This window comes from Diabrotica undecimpunctata, chromosome 7, assembly GCF_040954645.1.
Source record: "Diabrotica undecimpunctata isolate CICGRU chromosome 7, icDiaUnde3, whole genome shotgun sequence".
Taxonomy (NCBI): domain Eukaryota; kingdom Metazoa; phylum Arthropoda; class Insecta; order Coleoptera; family Chrysomelidae; genus Diabrotica; species Diabrotica undecimpunctata.
The window spans coordinates 34,608,455-34,631,465 of NC_092809.1; the positions used below are offsets into that span (position 1 = coordinate 34,608,455).

Below are 23,011 nucleotides of genomic sequence, written 5' to 3' on the forward strand. Positions count from 1 at the left end.
AATGTCATAATGTCAATGTCAGTCAAAACTGAAATTTAAGGTTAAGGTCAATATTTTTAAATTTTCGAAATTAATTTTTTTATAATTGTCATCTTTTTAACTCATACAATAAACACAATTTTAAATTGGTATCTATTCTAACAAGTTGTTTTAACAAAATTAATAATGTTACAATCTTCATGATAACGGATTAAAGAGGTTTAAGTTGAATATTTTCAAATAAAAGAAACAAATATGTTAAAAGGTAAATTGCGTCCTATTTTAAAATATTCTTTGATTACCAGCATCATTGGTGGTACAGCCTTAAGTTTAAAAACGAATCAGTATCAATTAGACTCAATAGGCATTGTTAGATTAAGTAGGGCAGCCTATACTGTTCTTCAAATAGGAGTCATCTACAAAAGGGACCTATACGGTAAAAAACTTGATCCCACGTCTGAAGAATACAAAGAAACAAAGTCCAGTTGTCACAAACGAAGCGCAGAAAAGTTATTAGACTTATGTTGTACAAATAAAGGTGTATATATCAAAGTAGGCCAGCACCTCGCAGCTTTGGAATACTTGCTGCCAAATGAATATGTCCAAACTATGAGAGTTCTCCATTCTCATGCTCCAACAAATTCATTAGAAGATGTATATAAAGTAATCAAAGAAGATTTAAAATGTGAGGTAAGGACTAAAATTGTTTTTTTACAACCTTGATAAGTTGAACACCTCTAAAATTCAAAAAAATATTTTTTTCCCTTCCCTTCAAGTCCCAAACCCTTCCATTACTCGAAATCTCAACCCTCTATTAGTTGAAATAATCAGTGAGGCTCTGCGAGCCATTTTGGTACATAGTTTGCCTCTATAACTCAAAAAATTAAATTGGACCTCAGTATCTCGAACATAGCCATGTTTTATTTTACAAATGTCACAACTCGATTATTTGAAAGTTATTACATACCCCTATAGTTTGAATTATAATATCCATTGTGCAACCTTTACAACTCAGTTATTTTTATTACTTCTATAGCTTGAAAACAATATGTTGCTGACTTTGAAGAAGTTACTAAGAATTTGCCAACAATATAAATACACCATTGTCCCTTAGAAAATAATTTGGAAGTATACAATAAGGGATTTATGACTCACATTAACATGTGCTTGTTTGCTTGGTGTCTGATATTTAATTTTATTATTTTTGATTTCATTTGAACTTGAAGCAAGTCATTTACCATTGATTGAAAAATTGTCAGAAGTAGTTTGATTCTACTGCAATACACATAAATTTTTACAACAGTTTCTAAAAAAAATTGTCAAAACATGAGTGCTGTGAAATGCAGACTGAAAAGTTAGAAGTGCTTGAAGCAGTGAAAAACTGTCAAAAATGTTGCTGGACAATTTTTCCTGCCAATGAGTACTCTGTCAACGATAATAAAAATGAATTAGATATCAGGAAAAAATTCAAAACTGTCAAAATTTGTCCTGTAAAAGATGACGAATTGTAGAATCTCTGGGCTTGGAGTTCTTATTTAAATCGTTTAAGTTGTGTAGGAGCCAAAATTTAGGTGCTAGGGGAACACTGTTACAAGAAAAAGCAGAAATATAAATGATCTAAATCATTTGGATTGGCTAATTTCAGGGCTAGTTATGGATGGTTAGAAAAGTTCAAAAGAAGACATGAACTTGTTTTTAAAAAAGTTTGTGGGGAAAGTGTTATTGAAACCTGTAACAAATGGAAAAGTTAATTGGAAGATTGTTTACATGGTTACAAAACTGACACAAAACGGGATTGTTTTTTAAATGTCTGCCTGGAGGACTCTAACTTTTAAAAATGATAAATGCCATGGTGAGAAGCATAGCAAGGAATGTTTGACTATTCTGCTAGCAGCACACATGTCAGGCACAGAAAAAATCTCACCATTAGTGATCAGTAAATCTAAATAACCTCATTGTTTTTTAAGATGTCAGTCACTACCTTTGAAATATGAAGCAAATAGAAAAGCATGCTAGACTTCTACAATTTTCAAAAACTGGCTCATAAATTTTGATAAGCCCATAATGATGTTCCACAAATGGAGCAATTAAAATCCAATATATACCTGCCAATTACAACCTCAAAATTACAGCCTATATATCAAGGTATCATGAAAAACTTCAAAACATTATATCGAAAAGAAGTTGTTAGGAACATATTGGTTCATATAGAAGAAAAAACGGTTTCTACTATAGATGTATTGTAAGCTATGAGAATGGCTGATAAAGCTTGGAGAAATGTTACTACGACTACAATAACAAACTGTTATGTACACTGTGGTTTTACATCATCAGCATTGTCAACAGAAGAAGCTGAAACTGAAGATCTTTCTATTTCACCTCTTGCAGAATGAAATAAAGTGGTTTCTGAATCAAGAATATCCTTTGAGGACTTCGTTAATGTGTGATGATGGAGTTATGACTGCTGGGACATTATCTGATGATGAAATTATCAATTCAGTAGCTCATAAAACAAATACTAATGATTTATATAGACATGCATAATATGATATGCACTCTATGGATTTCCATCAAAGAGGCATGAATAACATTGAATACTTTACAGAATTTTATAGAACAAACCAGCAACTCCGAAGAATGAGAATTTTCTGCTCTTTATACTTTAGACAATTAGATAGAGAACAACAGAATTTTGTAAAGCAAAAAAAAATTACCCACTTTTATTGCCATATTTTTATATTTTAAGGATGTTTTGAAATAATATGTTGATTTATATTAAATAAAAATGTTTGTTACCTCCATAACTTGCATTTTTATTTATTTTATCACTTAAACTCAAAATTAGTAAGAATGACTTTCAACCTCTTTATGACGAATCAACATTTGCCTCAATCCACCTTAATTCGAAATCCTCCATAAGTCAGAAACTCTTATAACTCAAATTTTTTGGCATCTCCCTTGAAGTTTGACTTATAGAGGTTCTACTGTATATTGTCATCTATAATGTTTTATTTTACACACCTCTTTGTGTCTTGCCTCATTTTCTTTCAGTATTTTCTCTTTAATTGATTCTTTCATCTTTTACCAAGTACTTCATGTGACACATTTTTTTTAATTTTTTATATTTTCATTCTGAAACATTTGTGAATTCTTCTAAAACATCTACATTGTTACTTAAAGGTATAAATTTTGATTTTTTTATACTTTTATGTGCTCTGTATTAGAAAACCATTTAAAAGTATTAATATGTAAAATTTGAGTAATTTCTTGTGATTTCAGTATATAAAATTTGTATCTTTATTCAATCAATTCCTCTTAGCTTCTTTCTTAAAAATGGTAACTCTATAATGTATTTGCTCTGTAATGATTTTAGCCTTCTGAGTTATTTGAATCAATGGATCCTGAACCTCTAGGTACAGCTTCTTTAGCTCAAGTCCATAAAGCCAAACTTAAAGATGGATCTGTGGTGGCCATCAAAGTACAGCACCCGTATGTACAAGGCAACTCAAAGGTTGACATGAAAACAATGGAATATTTGGTGAAATTGATGAGCAAAGTCTTCCCGGAATTCAAGATTAAATGGTTAGTGGATGAATCAAAGAAAAATATTCCTAAAGAGTTGGATTTCGCACAGGAAGGAAAAAATGCTGAAAAGGTTGCAAAGTTGTTTGAAGATCTTGATTGGTTGAAAATACCAGCAATTAGGTAAGTATTTGTATGCCATATTACGTTTCTACTTCTAATTTAGTTCCTTTATCAGTTCCTCCCACAATTCTCTACAACTTTGCTCTTATTGGTATATTGATGTCTCAATCTTATTTTCTCTAATATTTCTCTCTTTTTTTGGTTTAATACTGTCTTCCTTTCATATAAACCTGTGTTTTAAAATTTCTCTACAGTTTTAATAATTTTTAGATGGGATTTAACGACCAAAAGAGTCCTAACAATGGACTTCATTGAAGGAGGCCAAGTAAATGACTTGAAATATATAAAAGACAACGGTATTAACCCCTCTGAGGTATCAGATAAACTAGGAAGGTTGTATTCAAAAATGATTTTCATACATGGCTTTGTCCACAGCGACCCACATCCAGGAAATATTCTCGTTAAAAAATCAGAAAGGGGTCATTGTGATATTGTTTTATTAGATCATGGTCTTTATGCTGTAAGTAGTTTATATTAAACATTTTTATTGGTACTTTTAGCTGTGAACCTTTGGTCAACTCTATGTTTATTGCAATATTTTGTTTTAGGATTTAAAAGATGATTTAAAGGTTGCTTATGCTAATTTATGGCTTAGTATTTTGAATAGAGATCGAAAAGGAATGAGAAATCATGCGAGTAGTTTAGGAATTGAAGGTAATGCTTATGGTTTATTTGCTTGCATGATTACTGGAAGAAGTTGGGACAGTATTGTTAGAGGAATAGACAAGTAAGTAACATCGTTATATAAAACTTATTAGAAAATTTATTTTGCAACATTGTGTTTTTAACTCAAGCTGTAGGTGGGGTCATTTTTAGTCGAGATTTCATTTTGAGAAGTTTTTATATTGGGAGTTTATACAAAAATATTGACATTGTAGTTGATTGCTTGATCACACATACAGGTGCGTCCACTGAATAGTTTATACATTCATTTTTACATTGTAATACTGTAAAATCGCAGTGTCTTATGGATTTGCTAAATGTCAAAGTGCTTCTCAAAAATTTCACGTGTATTGAAAAATAAAATAAAAAGCTATTAAACGGGTCCAAAATGTCTAGAATCTATTGGAATGACGAGCAAAAACAAGAGCAATTGCCAAACTCGAAGACGGTTGGTCACTAAGGCAAGTTGCTGCAGATTTGAATGTGAGCCATATGGAAAATCAAGCAAAGAGGGGATTATTTTCACTCTATAGCACAGTTGGTTGGCTCAAGAGGGCAGAAGATCTCCACAGAGCAACAAGATGAAGTTTAAGTAGATTATCTGAGAGAAACTTCCTACAGCGTTTCCGGCAGCACATAGTAGGATTAAAGCAAGTAAATTGATACATTGTGCAGCTGCAAGGAAACCTTTTTTGACTAACGATCACAAGAGGAGACAAGTTGCATTTTGTAATGAATTCATAAACCATACAGCCAACTTTTGGTCTAATGAGCATTTTCTGATGAAAAAGTTTTTCAATCATAGCAATGGTCGAAAATGAGTTTATAGGCGGGGAAATCATAGGTTTGATGAACGGTATACTCATCATTATAGTTTATTCGTCTTCCGGGTTTGGACCGTGTCATTTGTGAGTGACCCAAAAGTGGGTTCATCAAAAGTGGGTTCATCTTTGAGATGAACCCACTTTTGGGTCACTCACAAATGACACGGTCCAAACCCGGAAGACGAATAAACTATAATTCTGACTGGCCGTGGAAGTCTACGATTTCATTTGGTATACTCATCATTTAGGAAATAGTGGAGGATTCTCTGTCAAAATATGGTAATGGATAAGTGCTGAAGGTTCGGGCGTTTGTTCTCATACAGAAGAAAATTTAACAGGATTATATTACAACCATATTCATGATAACATAATGTTGCCATTAGTGATCCAGAGATTTCCCAATAACAACTTCATACTCCAAAATAACAATTGCCCAGTGCATAAGAGTAGAATTGTTAGAGAATCATTGGAAGAAACTCACGTTAATGTTCTTCAGTGGCCTTCCCGGACTCCAGAACTTAACCCCATCGAAATTGCGTGTGCAGAGTTGACAAAGAATTTAAATTAAAGAAATCCTAGGTCACGGAATAGAATTGAACTATGGGAAGCAATTGAGCAGGCATATGAAGAGATTGGTGAATATAACATGAGGATATTGATGCTACCGGGAACAGATGATATCGGGTTCCGCCAAGTATAAGTTGTGTTACTGTTTATCATTATTTAATGTAAAATAAATTCCAAATAAAATGGATATTTTTAACCCATACTTTCTTATTTTTGCTATTACGAACATAATCAATTTTATTCAAAAACACTTTTTTTGTAATTTCCATTTTGTTAGATTTTGTAAAATATATTTATTTTATTTTGATTTTTTAATTTTAATCAACCTATTCATCTCCACCACTGGTAATTAACGTCACTTTGACGTAGAATAAGCGTTTAAACGAGGTAAAAATTCAAAAAATCGGCTACTAGATATGTGAGGGTGTAAACTATTGAATGGCCCCAGTATCCCTTGCTAAGCTGAAAGGTCCTATCTGCCAATTTATTGTGCTATTTAAAAAAAAAACGTAGTTAACTTTAGTTTGCTGCACTATCCGTAATATTAATGATACGAAACTATAATTTTGAATGAACTTGATTTGTGTATATACAATTTATGGGATAATCCACGGAAGTAATCAGTTTAAAGCTTACATGAGTTTTGATAGATAGGACGGTTTAGCTTAGGATTTTATTAAAAATCTCAGATAGGACAAGATTTTTTATAACGAACTTTTATTGCACTTATAACGAGACATTGTTTTACATATAAAAAAAAAAAAACTTAATATAGACCTCTAATGTAAAAAAACTTCAAATTCAGCATTTTCGTCATCTTCAGCTGCATCGCCTACCGGTAATTCTTTCCAAAAATTTCTTCTCTTGGCTGGAATTACAGCATGCAGGTTATTTAGCAAATTTTGATTTCTCCCTTGACTAATTCCTCGGTTAGATGTTCGTGGAGGTGAAGTCTCACACCAGTTTTAAATGCATCTGCAGTTAAAAAATTCAGATCTGTCAAATCTTGTGTGTCATACGAGTTTTTATATCTTAATGTTTTCTCACCTCTTGTAAAAATTGCGAGCGAAATATTGAGATAGCAGCGTGGCGTTAACTTTTGTAATTTGTATTTTGAACTGAAATCTGTCCTGAACTCATAGAAATTTCTAATCTCAAATGCTACAACACCGGTCTGTTTTGTCGAATTTAGAACACATTTAACATATTCATTAAAATCCCAAACAGTTTTGGCCCTCTTTAATGATTTTTCTACCTGGTGATGAAAATGGTTCGCGGACATAAACGTGTGTCCGCGCTCAAAGTTTTTTATGGTTAAATGTTTTAAGTTAACTTCTGTAGCATTTACTATACAGATTGAACCAATTTAAAACGGAACATACAATTTAATATATGTCTGTTTGAACTGCATTTGAAATAGTGGACCAATATAAAACTTGGACAAAAATAAATCCATACCCGGTGATAGACATTGTATAAAATATCGTTCAACTATCTGTCTCCTTTAAAGGAAAGGGGAGCTTGCCTAATAGTCGGAGAGATAGAGCCGAAATTTTGAACTGATCAGTAATATGACATTTCTCTATTGGAATATATTCATTGTAACTGGGTTAAGACTTTGCCTTACAGGCGGACGCCCCTCGTGGTACAGGGGGTGGCTATACAGGGATAAAGTTGTAATTTTTTTCGGAAAAATTAACGATCGATAATATGGCTAAAAATTTGCCCAGAGTAAGATCTTGGTGTAACTAGACGAAATCCCAAAGGGCTGACGCGAGAGTGGACACATAAGGGGTGGCGGACACGGTTAAGTTGCAATTTTTTGGGGAAAAATTAACGATAAGTAATATGTCCGCCATTTTCATGGCTCATTATTTAGCCCCTAAAAACTCTAAATCCAAAAGGGCGGACAGCTGGGTTGGTACAGAGAGCCATAAAACGGGGTCAAATGTACCACTTGCCTGCGCATTTTAGGTCTCGGTAACAATTTTCAAACTTATTTTATTATGATATTTTTATACCGATTGATTTGAAAATTTGTATGCTCACTTCTGTTACTATTCTGAAAAGCGTCAAATAGAGTTTTCCTCAAAATTTTCCAAAAAAATTTCCGTAAATAAAAATTTTCGTAATTTTTTGAGGTAAAATCTAATTTGTAGAATCCTTTCGATTTTCTGTCAGTTATACCATGATTTTTTTCCAAAAATTTTCAAACGATTTTTCTCATAAGAAAAAAAAAATTCTTTCTTTTCCCCAAAAAATTGCAATTTCACCCCTGTCCGCCACACCTTATGTATCCACTCTCGCGTCCGCCCCTTTGGGATTTCGTCTAGTTATACCAAGATCTTACTCTGGGCAAATTTTCAGCCATATTATCGATCGTTAATTTTTCCGAAAAAAATGACAACTTCATCCCTGTATAGCCACCCCCTGTACGACGAGGGGCGTCCGCCTGTAAGGGAAAGTTTTAACCCAGTTACAATAAATATATTACAATAGAGAAATGTCATATTACTGATCAGTTCAAAATTTCGGCTCTATCTCTTGGACTATAAGGAAGCGATAAGTGGTTTGACAGCATAATAACTGCTTGTTTATTCTAGTTTTTTCAGTGATTCTAGGCAACCTATTTGGGTGGAGTTTTGACTTGTTCTCGAATGAGTTCCGAATCCAGCAGCCCGCTGAAGTATTGGATTTTTATAATATAATTATTTGACAACCTTTTGTTGGCCAACCACCTAGAGCGGAGTTGAGCCGAAATACATTGATTTCGTATGTTCCGTTTTAAATTCGTTCAATCTGTATAGACAAAAAAGCTAAACAAACACTAATTCTTGTTCTATCCCAAGCAATTATCCAGCTAAATTGTTACGGATTCTTTATCCCTGTTTTTTTAGCAAGAATGCGTAAAAGTAGACATTATATCTTCTTTTTTTCGTCCTGATATTCCTTTGTGCGACAGAATTCCTAAAGGACGGACGTTTTTACCATTCTACCATCTCTTTCATATTCTTTCCTGGCAATAATATATTTATTTCTGTAAGATACATAGTTTTCACACACTATACAATTATCTGTTGGATTAATATGATTAACTTTGGTCTTATGGAGATCATATGATGCACACTGGAAGAACTCTTCTCAGCCAATTTTGCAATTTCCTGACGATAGAGCTCATAACTACCCTGATAATCAGGATTCTTTATTTTGTAGTCATTGTATATCAGTGTAATTGAAATACCCGATGGTAAGTATAGACGATTGGCACCATGCTCCCGACGAGAATGAGATACGGTAGGTCGAAAAGATTGTTTATGTTCAACGATCGGTTGTTTGTCAATAAAATTCAGAGCTGGTCAGTTCCCTCGTTGGTGTTGTTTGGGAACAATAGCATTATTATTATCAGTTCCTCTAATATTTTAAAAAATCGATCATTACTTTTGTCACAGTCTAAAGTGGCGAGGAAAAAAGTTTTACATACTTGCATATCTAATCTCCTAGCATCCCGTAGGTAATACAAACAAACGTTGAGCTTGCTTGTTAAGTTCCCAATATGGTTTGTTAATATCTTCTCGTCTCGCTTTATTTATCACTTCTGAACACTTCAGCATGCAAGTGTTTTTATTGCAGAATTTTCTTATTTTGTGGTCACTAGCGACAGATGATAATTTCTGCTTTTTTCGTTCCCTTTTTGGTGTACATCTTAGCGTGATTGTTTTCAGCAATGTCTATGAACGAAGTGACCTTGTAGTCGACCAGGCAATCGCCATTTTCATTACGAATACAGCCTTGTTTTGCAGACGCTGCAGACGAGGACTCCTAAAGGAGGCTACAAAAATACAAAAATCCTTGAATCGTAGTCGGGATCATTGTTAAGATTTTTGATATTGACAAGCTTTTTATTTGCATGTAGGCTTTCTCTTAATTGTCTATCTAAAAGGCAAGGTTAACCATTTGTTACGTCTGGTGGAAGCGTTGGTGGTTATATTAGAATAAAACAAAGCAATACTTTATACACTTTTAATAGGATAGTAAATAACTATTAACTAACCTAACTACGGCAATCATGAGTCACTTTCATAAACACTAAAATGTGCTAAAACAGGAGTACAAAATATGTACCTTTTTCCTAAATTAATCAGTAATAGAATCATTTACGGATTATATTATTAAAGCCAGTTTTGTATATTGGAGTAAGTAAGTAAGTTCCAGCTCCAGCACAGTAAATGTAATGAAAATAAAACGGGACTAAATATAAGAGGCACTTAAAACAGTCATGGACGTCTGTCACAATAAATAATAATGATTAATTGGGTGGTATATAACTTCGAGATATAAATCAAATTCTCTACACTAAAAACTTACATTTCCGGAAATAAACACTTTCACAATGTGAATGTTGTCACATTCACAAAAGTTGTTGTCATTTTCGGTCATGTAATCACAAAAAATATTTACTTTTTTAACTGTCTTGATTTGCGAGATACATATCAAATATTATATCAACAAAACATACAAAAATGGGCCTACCACCATTGTTGCCAAATTTACAATAAATACCATGGCTTGAGACACGGAATGCGGAATTAATGAAAGCCCCACAGATGACAGGTGACATTGAATAGATGAAAATAATAAGACAGAGTTTTTATATTATAATCACTTTTTATAATCATAAAACAGTTATTTGTATATTTTTAATAGTTTGGATATAAAACAATTTAACTCTATAAAAGTCTCTATTTATGTGTAACAATGGTAAATTAGGTTTAATTATAGCTTTAATTTTTTAGTTAAATTACTTTTGTTAATTTCAGAGAACAAATGTCGAAAAAAGAAGCAAATTTTCTTAAACAAAATTTCACTGGAATTCTACCGCAGATATCAGAAGTCCTACAGAACGTCAACCCTCAGTTGCTACTTATCTTAAAGACGAACGATCTTCTGCGTGGCATCGAACACGCGTTAAAAACCGGCGAAAGGATGGGATCGTTCAGAGTGATGTCAGAATGCTGTGTCAAATCGGTGTACAACATGAGGTATACCAAAACGGAGAAGACGCTGGACAGATTGAAGATTTCTTTGGCTGAATTGTGGGCGTTGTTAAAGATTAGTGTTTATTATACGTTTTTAAATTTGAAAAATAGGTCTCTAGGTTTATTCTTGTAGGAGATAAATTTTTGTTTTAGGGTTGTTTTGGGTTGTTTTGTTTAGGTGCTTCCTTTTTTGGGTTTAAGAATTAATTGAGTTGTGAGTTTCTAATCTAAACTTTGCTAGATACTACACTGTATATATATATATATATATATATATATATATATATATATATATATATATATATATATATATATATATATATATATATATATATATATATTCGAAGGAGGGAAATAATTGGGTAAGCAGCTGATAGACAAACGGTACTCTATAATAAATCCAATATAATTTCACTTATTTTCATAGGCGTCATCAGGGAAAGATACAATAATGGTCATAAGGTGTCTTTTACATATGATGAATTAGTTTTTACCTACTAAGTGAGGATGTTTGTCAAGATGTTTGAGCTGAAGCAATTATACATAACCATAAATAACAACTAAAACTAAAATTTTTTTTATCTGACAGATTCATGAATTGAAGTGCGGTTAGACATTTTACTCGATGTACAATTTTGTTTTATATAAATAGCTAGTTAGTAAAATTTTTTGGTTATTATCATACTAAGTTAAATAATTAGTTTGTTAATTAATTAGATAAAGTAGTTTATCAGCAATCAACATTATTAATCGATTAAGCGACATATCTTAGGCAAACCTGTTAACTTTGGTTCTTCTATTCTTGTACAAGGCTAGTAAATAGGAGTATATTTCACTCAAATGCTTAATGTCTTTTTTTTTTATTTTTGATGATAACTCTGCTATGAAAGCCATCTCTAGAAATATTCTCGTACTGTAGTTATTTTCAACACCTAAGATTTTAAAGCTTTTAAAGATTTTAATGTTTTTCTCCGTTGTTTTGTTGTGTTTTGATAGTTTACTTTAAGAAATTGGAGGTTATGCTGGTTGTAGTTTTTCCATTGATATTTTGTATACTATTATGTTCTGTACAGTTTTGAGTTGTAGCTATATTTTAATATTTCATTTTTTTGATCACAATAATTATCGTATCTTCTGTACATAGACTAACTCATGTCTTTTGTGTATCTCTGTTTTCTACATCAAGAGAGTTTCCAGTGAGGAGCTAAATAAATATATTTTTGGCTCAACTGTACTATTTTCGTTCCAGATACTTTTATAAGTGTTCTAGTGTGCTTTTTATTTATTTTCTTTTCCTTTTATTTATTTTTATGTCATTTTTGAATTTTTATCGAACGAAAACGTTTTTTAGTGTATATAAGTTAAAACTGAAGCTACATTTACAACCGATCGTTTGTATCATTGTTAAACAAATATATTTATATTAGGGTGTTAGTTGTTATGGAAATTTTATAGATATTTATTTAATTTATGACATTTTTACAAAGGCAAAATACTTGAGGCCAGTATGTAAAATAAAACACCTAATAAATATACTAAACGCAAAACAAGTGCCGTTGAAGCTCATTACTTCATTGTTGCCATATTTCGAACATGGCAGCATAAGTTGGAAAGTTTCGTTCTGGGCGAAAAAATTTAATAAGAAAATTTGGACGAGTGGCAAGAGTGATGATTGTGGCGCAGGCGTTATGACTTTCGAGTTGTATAGAAATTTTAGAAGGGCATCGGTGAATAGAGAAGATGATAAAAAGATACAACACACGACAATGTTAATTAATAAGATAATATAAGAAAACGTCTGTGTAAAAACAAAGTAATATTACAAAGCCTAATGATGCAGACAAAAAATTAACATCCGACGCACATACAGTACTTTAATAATTTTTCTATTAGGCAAGTGCTAAATGCGGTAACACAGATAAACTCTCAATCCGCACTTCCAATCAACGGCGAACTTACCCGGCGGCCAGCATTAATTAGTCAACTTTAAAACATAATGCTTTTCGAAACTAGTTACAATATTTAAAATCGGTTTGCCTCTGAGGTACAGGTGTGCCTTCATAGGAAACTGACAACAAATCCATGAAAACAATACTTTTTCACGTTTTTGGTTCTGTTGAATCTATTATCACTACACTTCTATATTTCGACTTCTATCCGAGGGTCATCTTCAGGGCTATGTAGATATGTAGACTTGTTTTCGTTTTTTAGTATTTGTTAGAGCATATTTTACGATTGAGATTTTCGATCTAAAAAACATAGATTTTATTATATACAAATAAAAATATATTTATCGATATCAAAATTTGATATTTTTTAGAATTTTTTTTATAAATTTATATGATGTCTATATACGATTGATGTAAGTAATTTAATTCGACTGAATGAATATTCCAAAATGTTAAATAAACATCTAAAATTAAGTTGCACTATGTAGATGTTTTGCAATATATATTTTGTTTTACTGATTCGTGTTTTATTTCCTAAAGATATTTGAGTAATACGGGATGTGAAAATACAAATTATGAGGTTACAATTTCAAAAGCATAATTTATCGAGGGATCGTTTGCCAAATCTATGAAAGAGACGGTTTTGGGAACTGTAGGTATGATATTCTCTGAAGAATCGATTGCTTATAGCGCTTCACGTTAGCTTCATGATGTAAATTAATTATGATAGCAAAATTTGGGGCAGTTGCGCGTAGGAAAATTAATAGGGTATGGACTATGTTAAACTATATTAAAGATATAGGGCTAAAAGGAACTACAACCTTAAAGAGTTTTATTATTTCATATGGTGAACGGACCCCTCAAATATGAAAAGACCACTGAGTGCTACCATTTATAGGTGTGCGTTTTTGAGAAAGGGGTGATTTTGTCCCTATGAACCAGGGTGCATTTGTTTGGATTCTATGCAGTTTTCGTACATATACATCTAGAGAAAAGTTGTTCAAAATTAAATTTCCTATTGAAATGTCACCTGTTAAATTCAAAAATAATTTTTTTTGACATAAATATATTCAAAAAACCAAGCAAAAAAATTGGAACACGCAATTTTTCTTTTTTGTCCCATAACTTTTTTCCACGGGGGTATAGGTATATCCACTGCTTTACAGAAAAAACTTTTATCCATCCTCTTCAAAATGACGCTTGGTGAAAGTATTTAGGATTTACAGTATCCCAGATACTATTTTTCAAATTTCGCCACTCACCATTTTTTGGGCATTTTCTCTATTTTTTCGCAAACATTGTGCGTGTTCCTGTACACATGCTATTCTATTTACCTTTATTATTTACTCGCATTAACCTTTTCTATTTGTTTCAAACGTTTTAACGTTTGTCATTCCTTTCCTCAGGTAGCTGTAGCTTCCTCCGTGGTTATTGTTAGTTGTTGCGCTGGAAACCACCAGGGTCTTCTAACTCTATTGCCACAAAATAGTCAAAAATACGTATTTATAGGTATATATATATATATATATATATATATATATATATATATATATATATATATATATATATATATATATATATCGAGAAAAGGAGTACGACCGTCAATCCAAAATAAACTAAGGTACACTCGAAGAGTGGTGGGTTTTTCGGTCAAAGTGGAGAAATAAAAGACAAAGAAGGTGGCTACTTCATCTATTTATTGAAGACGTTTCGCTTTCTGCTTAGAAAGCATCATCAGTTCATCTAAAAAGAACAATGTGAAAAACCAAACATCCATAGAGAAGTTAAAACATGTGTGTTACCTCAAAAAGACATGTAGCAGTCAATGATACTAAATTTGTAAAAAAGCTTCCGATATTGGAACATTCAGAGATAAAGTTGTATAAACAATTAATTGAAATTAGGTAGAAAAGAACATGTGATAATAATAGATGTATATAAAAAATTGTTGTAAAAAACTTAAGTATAAATGCTACATGTTTTTTGAGGTAACACACATGTTTTAACTTCTCTATGGATGTTTGGTTTTTTCACATTGTTCTTTTTAGATGAACTGATGATGCTTTCTAAGCAGAAAGCGAAAGGTCTTCAATAAATAGATGAAGTAGCCACCTTCTTTGTCTTTTATTTCTCCACTTTGACCGAAAAACCCACCACTCTTCGAGTGTACCTTAGTTTATATATATATATATATATATATATATATATATATATATATATATATATATATATATATATATATATATATATATATATATATATATAAATTAATTTATAGTCTCCTTAAAAGTATGCATACATAATATAGACATCATTTATAGTATCTGATAGAATCCTATTAGTAGCAATTTGTATTTTTAGCATTTAAGTAACTTTTCTGGAGACCAGCAAATTTTAGTGTACGAAACTGGTCGTCCAAGGTATAGTAAACTAATTCTGAGTAAGTGTAATATTTATTTCTTTGATCTTATTAAAATGGACTCACATGTGTAACCGATTCAACATATTAAAAATTTGGTTATTGGGTTATGGGGTTTTTATGTGGTAAAATCTGTTATGGGGTTTATGATTTATCTAATCGATGTTAACATTTATTAAATTCGAAGCCGATTATATTCTGATCATTCTTTCTAATATAGACGAGAAATTTGTTACATATTTGCTGATTTTTTGATTGACCATTATACCAGTTCCATGCTTATGTAGTTTTAGCTCAAAATTTGGTTTTATTTTCGTTTATTTTTATCCCCATTTATCCCGTACTTCGTGGATACTGTTCAGCAGAATCTGGAGGCCTTTAACGCTGTCTGATAGCATTAATGTATCGTCCACGTATCTAATCACATAAATTATTTCCTCACTTATTTTTATTTCATGATATTTTCCTGTAAGTGCTTTTTTGAATAGCTAATCAGAGTATAAATTGAATAATGTTGGGGATAGAATACAATTCTATCTAACTCCTCGTTGTATAGATATTTAGTCGTATACGTACACTATTTCCGACGATCAAATACTGCAACGAGTAGTAAAATAATGAGAATAATAAACAAGGATAAACAACTCTACACAACAACCAAAAAATGGATACTTTGTGTTTTGGCCATATCAAGAGAAATGAAAAATGCAATCTAATACAGTTAGTATAAAGCCGTTAGTGTAAAGCGATCATACATAGTTCGATGGCTGGGTACCTTTCTGTATTCATGGAAGGGTGGATAGTTAAAAACTATTCTATCTTATGTAAAATGAGATGGGAGACTACATATTCGTATTCAGCAAAAAAAGTACATAAGATAGAATAGTTTTCAACTATCCACCCTTCCATGTATACAGAAAGGTAACCAGCCGCCGAACTATGTATGATCGGAAGGCTGTATGATAGGTGTGCTCAGGCTTTAGACGGTAAAAATAAAACTAAATACAATTCTTCATCTATTATTGACGTCCAACACAGTTGAAGTCCTCTTAAATATAATTTTTCTAAGCACTAATACCCTTCAGAGTTTTGCGTAAGCATAGAAGTATAAATAATAATAAAAATCTGTTGATTTTCGTGACTTGTACTACTATCAATGACACAAACGTACTATTAACCGTTTTTAATAAAGAACTTATTACCAGTTATAAAAAAATAAACAAAGCCAAGGTGATTATTTGTTAATTATTTTATTATTTTTAAATATTAAAATATACGATTGTTTGAGTTGACTTGATTTATGAATATCATATGGAATTTTAATTTGTTTAAGATTAGTAATAAATTAAACAAAAAACGGAAAGGAAATGTTTTAACGTATTATGTGATATGACATTGATTTTTTAACTAATAATATTTTTTATTCCAACTGTACATTTTCCATTTATTTAGTTATTTCTAGTAACTAATAAGAATAGTCGAAGTGGTATAGGTCACTTCTTCTTCTTTAAGTGCCGTGTCTAATAGGGGTTATCGATGTCTTCTTCAAATTCATCTATATCCTGTAATTTTCTTATTAAGGTTTATTGGGCTAGTCCTGTCCAATTCTTCATGTTACGAAGCCAGGATGTTTGTCACCTGCGAGGAACACGCTTTCCTTCTATTTTTCCTTCCATTATTAGTTGACGGAAGTTATAGGGTCATGTGCTGGAAATATGAGACACTTAAAAAAGTGATGCAAAAATGAGACAGTTAATATTTTTAAGGAAAAAAAAACAGAATTTTGGTACTAATATATGGTCAACGATAGCCAAAATTTTAATGTACCTTATTAAGCAATTAAAATATAAACATAATATTCCTTTAATGTTAAAAAAAAAGCACAAAATTCGTTTATGCCTTTTTAAATGAAAAAAATTTTAAATTTCGTTTCCCAACTTTCAGCATTCGAGCCGCTGTTTGATTCGGTTTAAATCGGTAAACCCGTCGATATACCGGGAATACTTTCATAGTCTTTTTGTCTTAGACCCTTTTGCGCGGCAGTCTCTTTAGTAGCATATTAAAGTTACGTCGAATTGTTTAGCAGGTGCAAAAGTGAGACACTCTTTAGGGTAAATATGAGACAAGGTTAAGTAAAAAATGAGACTAATAATTATATATTTTTTAGCAAAATGTCAAAAAAATATACGAAAAAGCTAAAATCACATAACGATTAAGACCTTTTGTCAGCATTAAATCTTATCAAAGAAGGTCGAAAAACCAATCGTGGACCCGAAATGGATCATGATCTGGCGGAAAAAATTGAATTTTGGCTAACTGGGGTTTTTGCCGTGACAAAACAAGAAATCTTAGAAAGGGTCCAATCATTTGTGGATGAGAATAATCACAACTCAATTTAAAACAGCAACCCTGAGACAAAAATTAACCCAGTAGAAGATGGAGCCATTAGAATTAAATAGACGAACGGCAACCAGCGATTCATTTTTTTGGTTTATGGATTTTAAGATCGTGTACAGGAAACCATCAATAAATTAAACATAAGTAACTCACTTGAGCTTAAGTGTGGCTCGAACGAGGCAAAAAGTTCATAGGAATATACAGAGCTCAAGAAAAGAAAATACCTCTGTTATAGCATGTATTTCAGCTTCCGGCAGATTACTAACACCACTAATTATTTTTCATAGCTTTAACGGACAATATATACCAAACACTTTGTATGCATGCTCGAAAAAACTTGGATAACTACCAAATTATAATTTTCAATGGTCATATTACCTATTTGGACAAAAGTATAATTGAACGGACAATCGCAGAAAATATCACTTTACTGAAACTTCCAGCACACAGAAGTTAGCTGAAATTTGGGACTTATTGTGAATTATGAAACGAAGGAATAAATAAAAGGAAACAATCATTTCCTCCTTCTCTAGTACTGGAGTCTTTCTTTTGACAGATCAAAGTACCCCATAGACCGTTTGTATCCTGAGAAACTGAATAGGTACTATAATGCAGAAAGTACAGTCGACCAACTAGAAATTTATGAGGAATAAGTTTTTTCCCAGCAGTTTCTTAATTGTGCAAATATTACTAACTCTACTTTGTCTCAATCTCGAAGTGTCCTCAGCAACACTTCAGACTTGATAGTCACTGCCGAGAAGGAAGAATGGTTGAATATGTGGACAATGTCGAGTTCCTAACGGCAAAAGCTTTGATGAGAGTTCGTGATGTCGTTCCTGTAAGAGTTATTTATGAATTTAAATGAAACTGCTATTAAGCTGAGTAGAAGAACTTTGATCAGACAGTGTGTTCCCGTAGTTTTACTCTATGAATTTTATTCTATGAATACCAATGTGAAATCCTCAAAATCTAAGTATCCACTGGAGCTTGTTGAGATAGTAATTAAAACGTGTCAAGATCAAAGATATGAACAAACAAGGGGTAATTGAACCATCAAACAGTCCATGGACATCACGAGTAGTTCTAGTAAAAAGAAAGATGGTTCAACGCGTTTCTGTATTGACTACCGTCAGCTCAATGTTGTAACTAATAAAGATAGTTATCTTTTGCCCAGAATAGATGATACATTGGCTACTCTCTCGGGTTCTCGTTGGTTGTCCACACTCGATCTAAAAAGTGGATATTGGCAAGTGAACATAGGGCAAGATGATTGGGAGAAAACCGCATTCTCGATAGGATCAAGGCTTTGCCAGTTCGCGGTTATGCCTTGTGGTTTCTGTAATGGCTGGTTTATTTGGATGATGTAATTGTAGTTGGAAGATACTTCGATGAACGTGTCAACAATTTGACAGAAATCTTTCAATGATTGCGGCAGCGAATTTGAAGTTAAGTCCGAAGAAATATAACATGTTTCGACGAGAAGTGAAATACTTGGGACATATTGTAGCGAGTAATAGTGTAACATTTGATCCTGAAAAACTTGCAGTAATTAAAGTTTGACCAGTACCAAGAGATAAACACGAAATTAGAAGTTTGTTTGAACTATATACATATTACCGACGTTTTGTCAAAGGATTTTTCAACATCTCCAAGCCATTAACAAAGTTGACAGAAGAAGGCAAAGAATAGACATAGAGTGTCAAAAAGGTTTTGAACAACTACAAATGGCTCTGATCAGTGCACCGATTTTAAGCTACCCGAAATAGTCAGACAGATTTGTTTTGGATACCGATGCCAGCAACAGTGCAATAGGAGCTGCTCTCTCCCAAATCCAAAATGGACAGGAAAAAGTCATCGCTTACTTTAGCAAAGTCTTGTCGAAACCAGAAAGAAACTATTATGTTACCAGGAGAGAATTTTTAGGCGTAGTGAAGGCTTGCAAGCATTTCCATAAATACTTATATGGTGGAAAGTTCCTTCTTCGAAAGAATCATGCCACTCTAAAATGACTTCTATAATTCCGTAATTCAGAGGGCCAGATGGCAAGATGGTTAGAACGATTAGAAGAATATGATTACGAGATTGAACACAGGGCTAGAAGAGTTCACTTAAATGCTGATGCCCTTTCGAGACCGCCATGCACTGCAAATTGTATCACTGTCTTAAATTAGAGGAACGACTTTGTCCCGTGAGACGAATTACCGTCATTAATGATCAATGGCAGCCTCAAAAGATACAAAATGCCCAAGCAGATGATCCATGTATAAAAAGAATATTGGATGAGTCGAGGTAAGTTACCTTCTTGGAAAGACATTAGTACATGTAGTCCAGAAGTCAAGTTCTACTGGAGCCAATGGAATTGCCTGGTACTAAAAGATAATCTTCTATATATGACTTTTAAGAACGATGATGGTACATAATCTAAGCTTCAGTTGTATGTACCTAAAAGTAGAGTGTCAGAAGTATTGAGTCAGTTGCATGACGGTTCATCCGGTGGACATTTTGATATTAGGAAGACTCTGCAAAAGGTTAGAGAAAGACTAGAGCGACATCCCTACATCCTCAATTAGATGGAATCGTCGAGAGGACGAACCGAATGATGGGTAAACACCTGTCCAAAGTTGTATCCGACCATCAAAGAGATTGGGACCAGCACATTAATTTATTCCTAGTGGCTTACTGCTCGGTCCTGAATGAAACTACAGGCCATACCCAACCTGCCTGATGTTAGGTCGTGAAGTTCGTTTATCCTGCGACCTAGAGTTTGGTTGCAGACCTTTAAAAGAGGTTGCAAGCGAAAAATATGTCAACCAACCAAAGTTAAGAATGAACAATATTTATGAACTTTCCCGACAACACATCCAATTAGCCAGTGAAAGAATGAAAGATCAATATGATTCTCGATGCAAGAATGAAAGTTTTGAAGTAGGTGATCTTGTCTTGCTTTATAATCCATAACGTCGTCGAGGCTTGTCTTCTAAACTGCAAAGACAATGGGAAGGTCCGTAGGAAATTATAAAAAGAGAATAAGTGATGTAATGTACCGAATTAAGTTGCCTAAAGGAAGACCAAAAGTTGTTCTCATAAATCGTCTTGCACCTTATGCTGGCTCAAATGAAACTGAAGAAGCATGAACCCTTCAACATTAGATTTAAGACGACCGACAACCAAGCTTTAGGAAATTTATTTCAAATTAAGCAGAAAGAAAGTGCTAGATTCGGCCTGACCACAAAAGTTCAGCAGGATCTATTTAGTGTTTCGGAAAACGTCTCTCTAGCCCACTGTGTTGCCCAAGACATGAAGATGACTTGTTAAATGATATTCAATAGAAAGTTAGGTCGCTTAGACGAGTTAAAAAATCAGCAGCCCAAAGTTGGAAGAGTACTGCGATTAAAAGATGGTCCTCGTTCTTTGCTGTATATGCTGACCAGATAGTCTTATACAGACAGGCCGAGCTACGAGGACATATGGTGTGCTTTAACTAATTTGAAGAAAATTTTGTGCAGTTAAAACATTAAGAATTTGGCCTTACCATAGATAGGCCACACTAGAAAATCTGGATTGGAAGATTATCAGTGTCCTTCAAAGATAGTGGCCTGTTATTTTTTCCTTAGGTGTTTATGAAGAGTTAGAGAGCCCTGTAGATTCCGCCATCCTGGTCCTGCAAATAGAGTTACTGATTGGAACGATGAGATTTACGAGGGGAGCAGTGTAACGACAAAGCTAATTCCGACGTACCCCATATAACCGTTGCATCTCAGGGCAATGACACATAACCGAATGTTCCAGATACGCCGACCGAGATACGGAGAAGCGGAGTTCATACAAGCGAGAATAGATGTGGACTACTCCAAATAATTCTAGAATAATGTATTCGTTATGTAAATGCAACGCTCTTATTGAGTGAGTTAGTTAAGATATTATCGTACTGTAAGCTTGCAAATAAATAGATTTACATAAATTAGAACCGCTGGTTTTATTTAAGCACGCTACAGTATATTCTTGTTGTTGTCTTCTTCTTTTAGTAATGACAACAAATCCTGCTACATTCTGCTCATAGGTTTGCTATACATTTTTCTTGGTTAAGTAGGATGAATGCTGCTTGTTTGACTTTTCTCTTTGATATGGCTGTTTCTTTCAGGATAATTGATGTATCTTTCCCATTATGGTTTGAGTTCGTTGTCTCAGACATGTTTGAATATCTGGAATTTCTCGAAGTGTCTGTTCTTGATATATGTTTCATGATTATTTATCCTGAAACTTCATTTAATGAATGATCTTTAAATTTCCGGTGATGGGGAAACGGGTTTTGTACCGAATGCCCTTTAAATTTTTTACCTGTAGGATCAGTTGTATCTGATAATGCTCTATTGCACAACGTACAAATTAATAGGGCATATCCACCACTAATTCTAAAATATATGCTGAGTTATAAATCGATTTATAGAATTTTCCGATCCATCCATCCATCAGATACGCCGATGATACAGTGTTAATTGCGGATTCCGACTTGGGTCTACAACGACTCATCGACAAGACCAACTCGACCTGTGAGCAATTTGGTATGAAAATATACATTAAAAAAACCAAAGTGATGTCAATCCGAAAAAACCAAAACGTACCTCAACCTTGCACAATAAATGAGCACATTTTAGAACAGGTCAATAGATTTAAGTACCTGGGATGTTGGATCAATAGCAGCCTAAATCCTAATCTAGAAATAAGATCGAGAATAGAATAGGCCAGAAAATCTTTCGAAAAAATAAAAAAACTGCTTTGTGATTCTCGAATAAAACTCGAAATTCGACTACGTTTATCAAAATGCTACGTCTGGTCGACTCTTCTATATGAAGTTGAAACGTGGACCCTTAAAACATAAATAAATTGGAGGCCTTTGAAATGTGAATCTACTAAAGAGAATACTAAAAATTTCATGGACATCGCATACCTCAAACGAAGAAGTGCTGCATAGAATAGGCAAGGAAAGAGAACTTTTTAACACAGTAAAAGTTAGAAAAACATCATACCTAGGCCACATACTGAGAAATAATAAGTACCAATATGCCCAACTTATAGTGAAAGGAAAAATCGAGGGAAAGAGAGGCCTAGGAAGGAAAAGACTATCGTGGCTCAGAAACATCCGACAATGGACAGGGCTAAATTTTGAACAGCTAATAAGAACAGCTGAAGATAGAGAAGAGTTTAAAATTGTAGTAGCCAACCTCCATTGAGGAGAGGGCACTTTAAGAAGAAGAATAGAATTTTCCAACAATTTGAATTTGACTATACATGCCTTGGTTATTTTGAGTATCAATAAAACGCTCTTGTCATCAGACCACTCCTACAGTTGCGGATAACTTATCAATTCGATATTATGAATTTTCAAAACTTCACTTACAGGTGTGTACCTATAGTGGCTTAGTTTATGATAGCAGAAAATGATTGGTTTCGGTATTAGAATAATTCAATTCT

The 23,011-nt window shown here is 33.1% G+C and overlaps 1 protein-coding gene across 1 annotated transcript; it reads left to right on the forward strand.

The window, feature by feature from the left end:
• Positions 1-34: 34 nt before the first annotated feature.
• Positions 35-13,240, forward strand: Adck1 (aarF domain containing kinase 1). Its single transcript, XM_072537046.1, has 5 exons — positions 35-669; positions 3,353-3,684; positions 3,895-4,144; positions 4,233-4,411; positions 10,556-13,240. The coding sequence occupies exons 1-5, from the start codon at positions 235-237 to the stop codon at positions 10,905-10,907; spliced, it is 1,548 nt and encodes a 515-aa protein (XP_072393147.1). The 5' UTR covers positions 35-234; the 3' UTR covers positions 10,908-13,240.
• Positions 13,241-23,011: the final 9,771 nt, after the last annotated feature.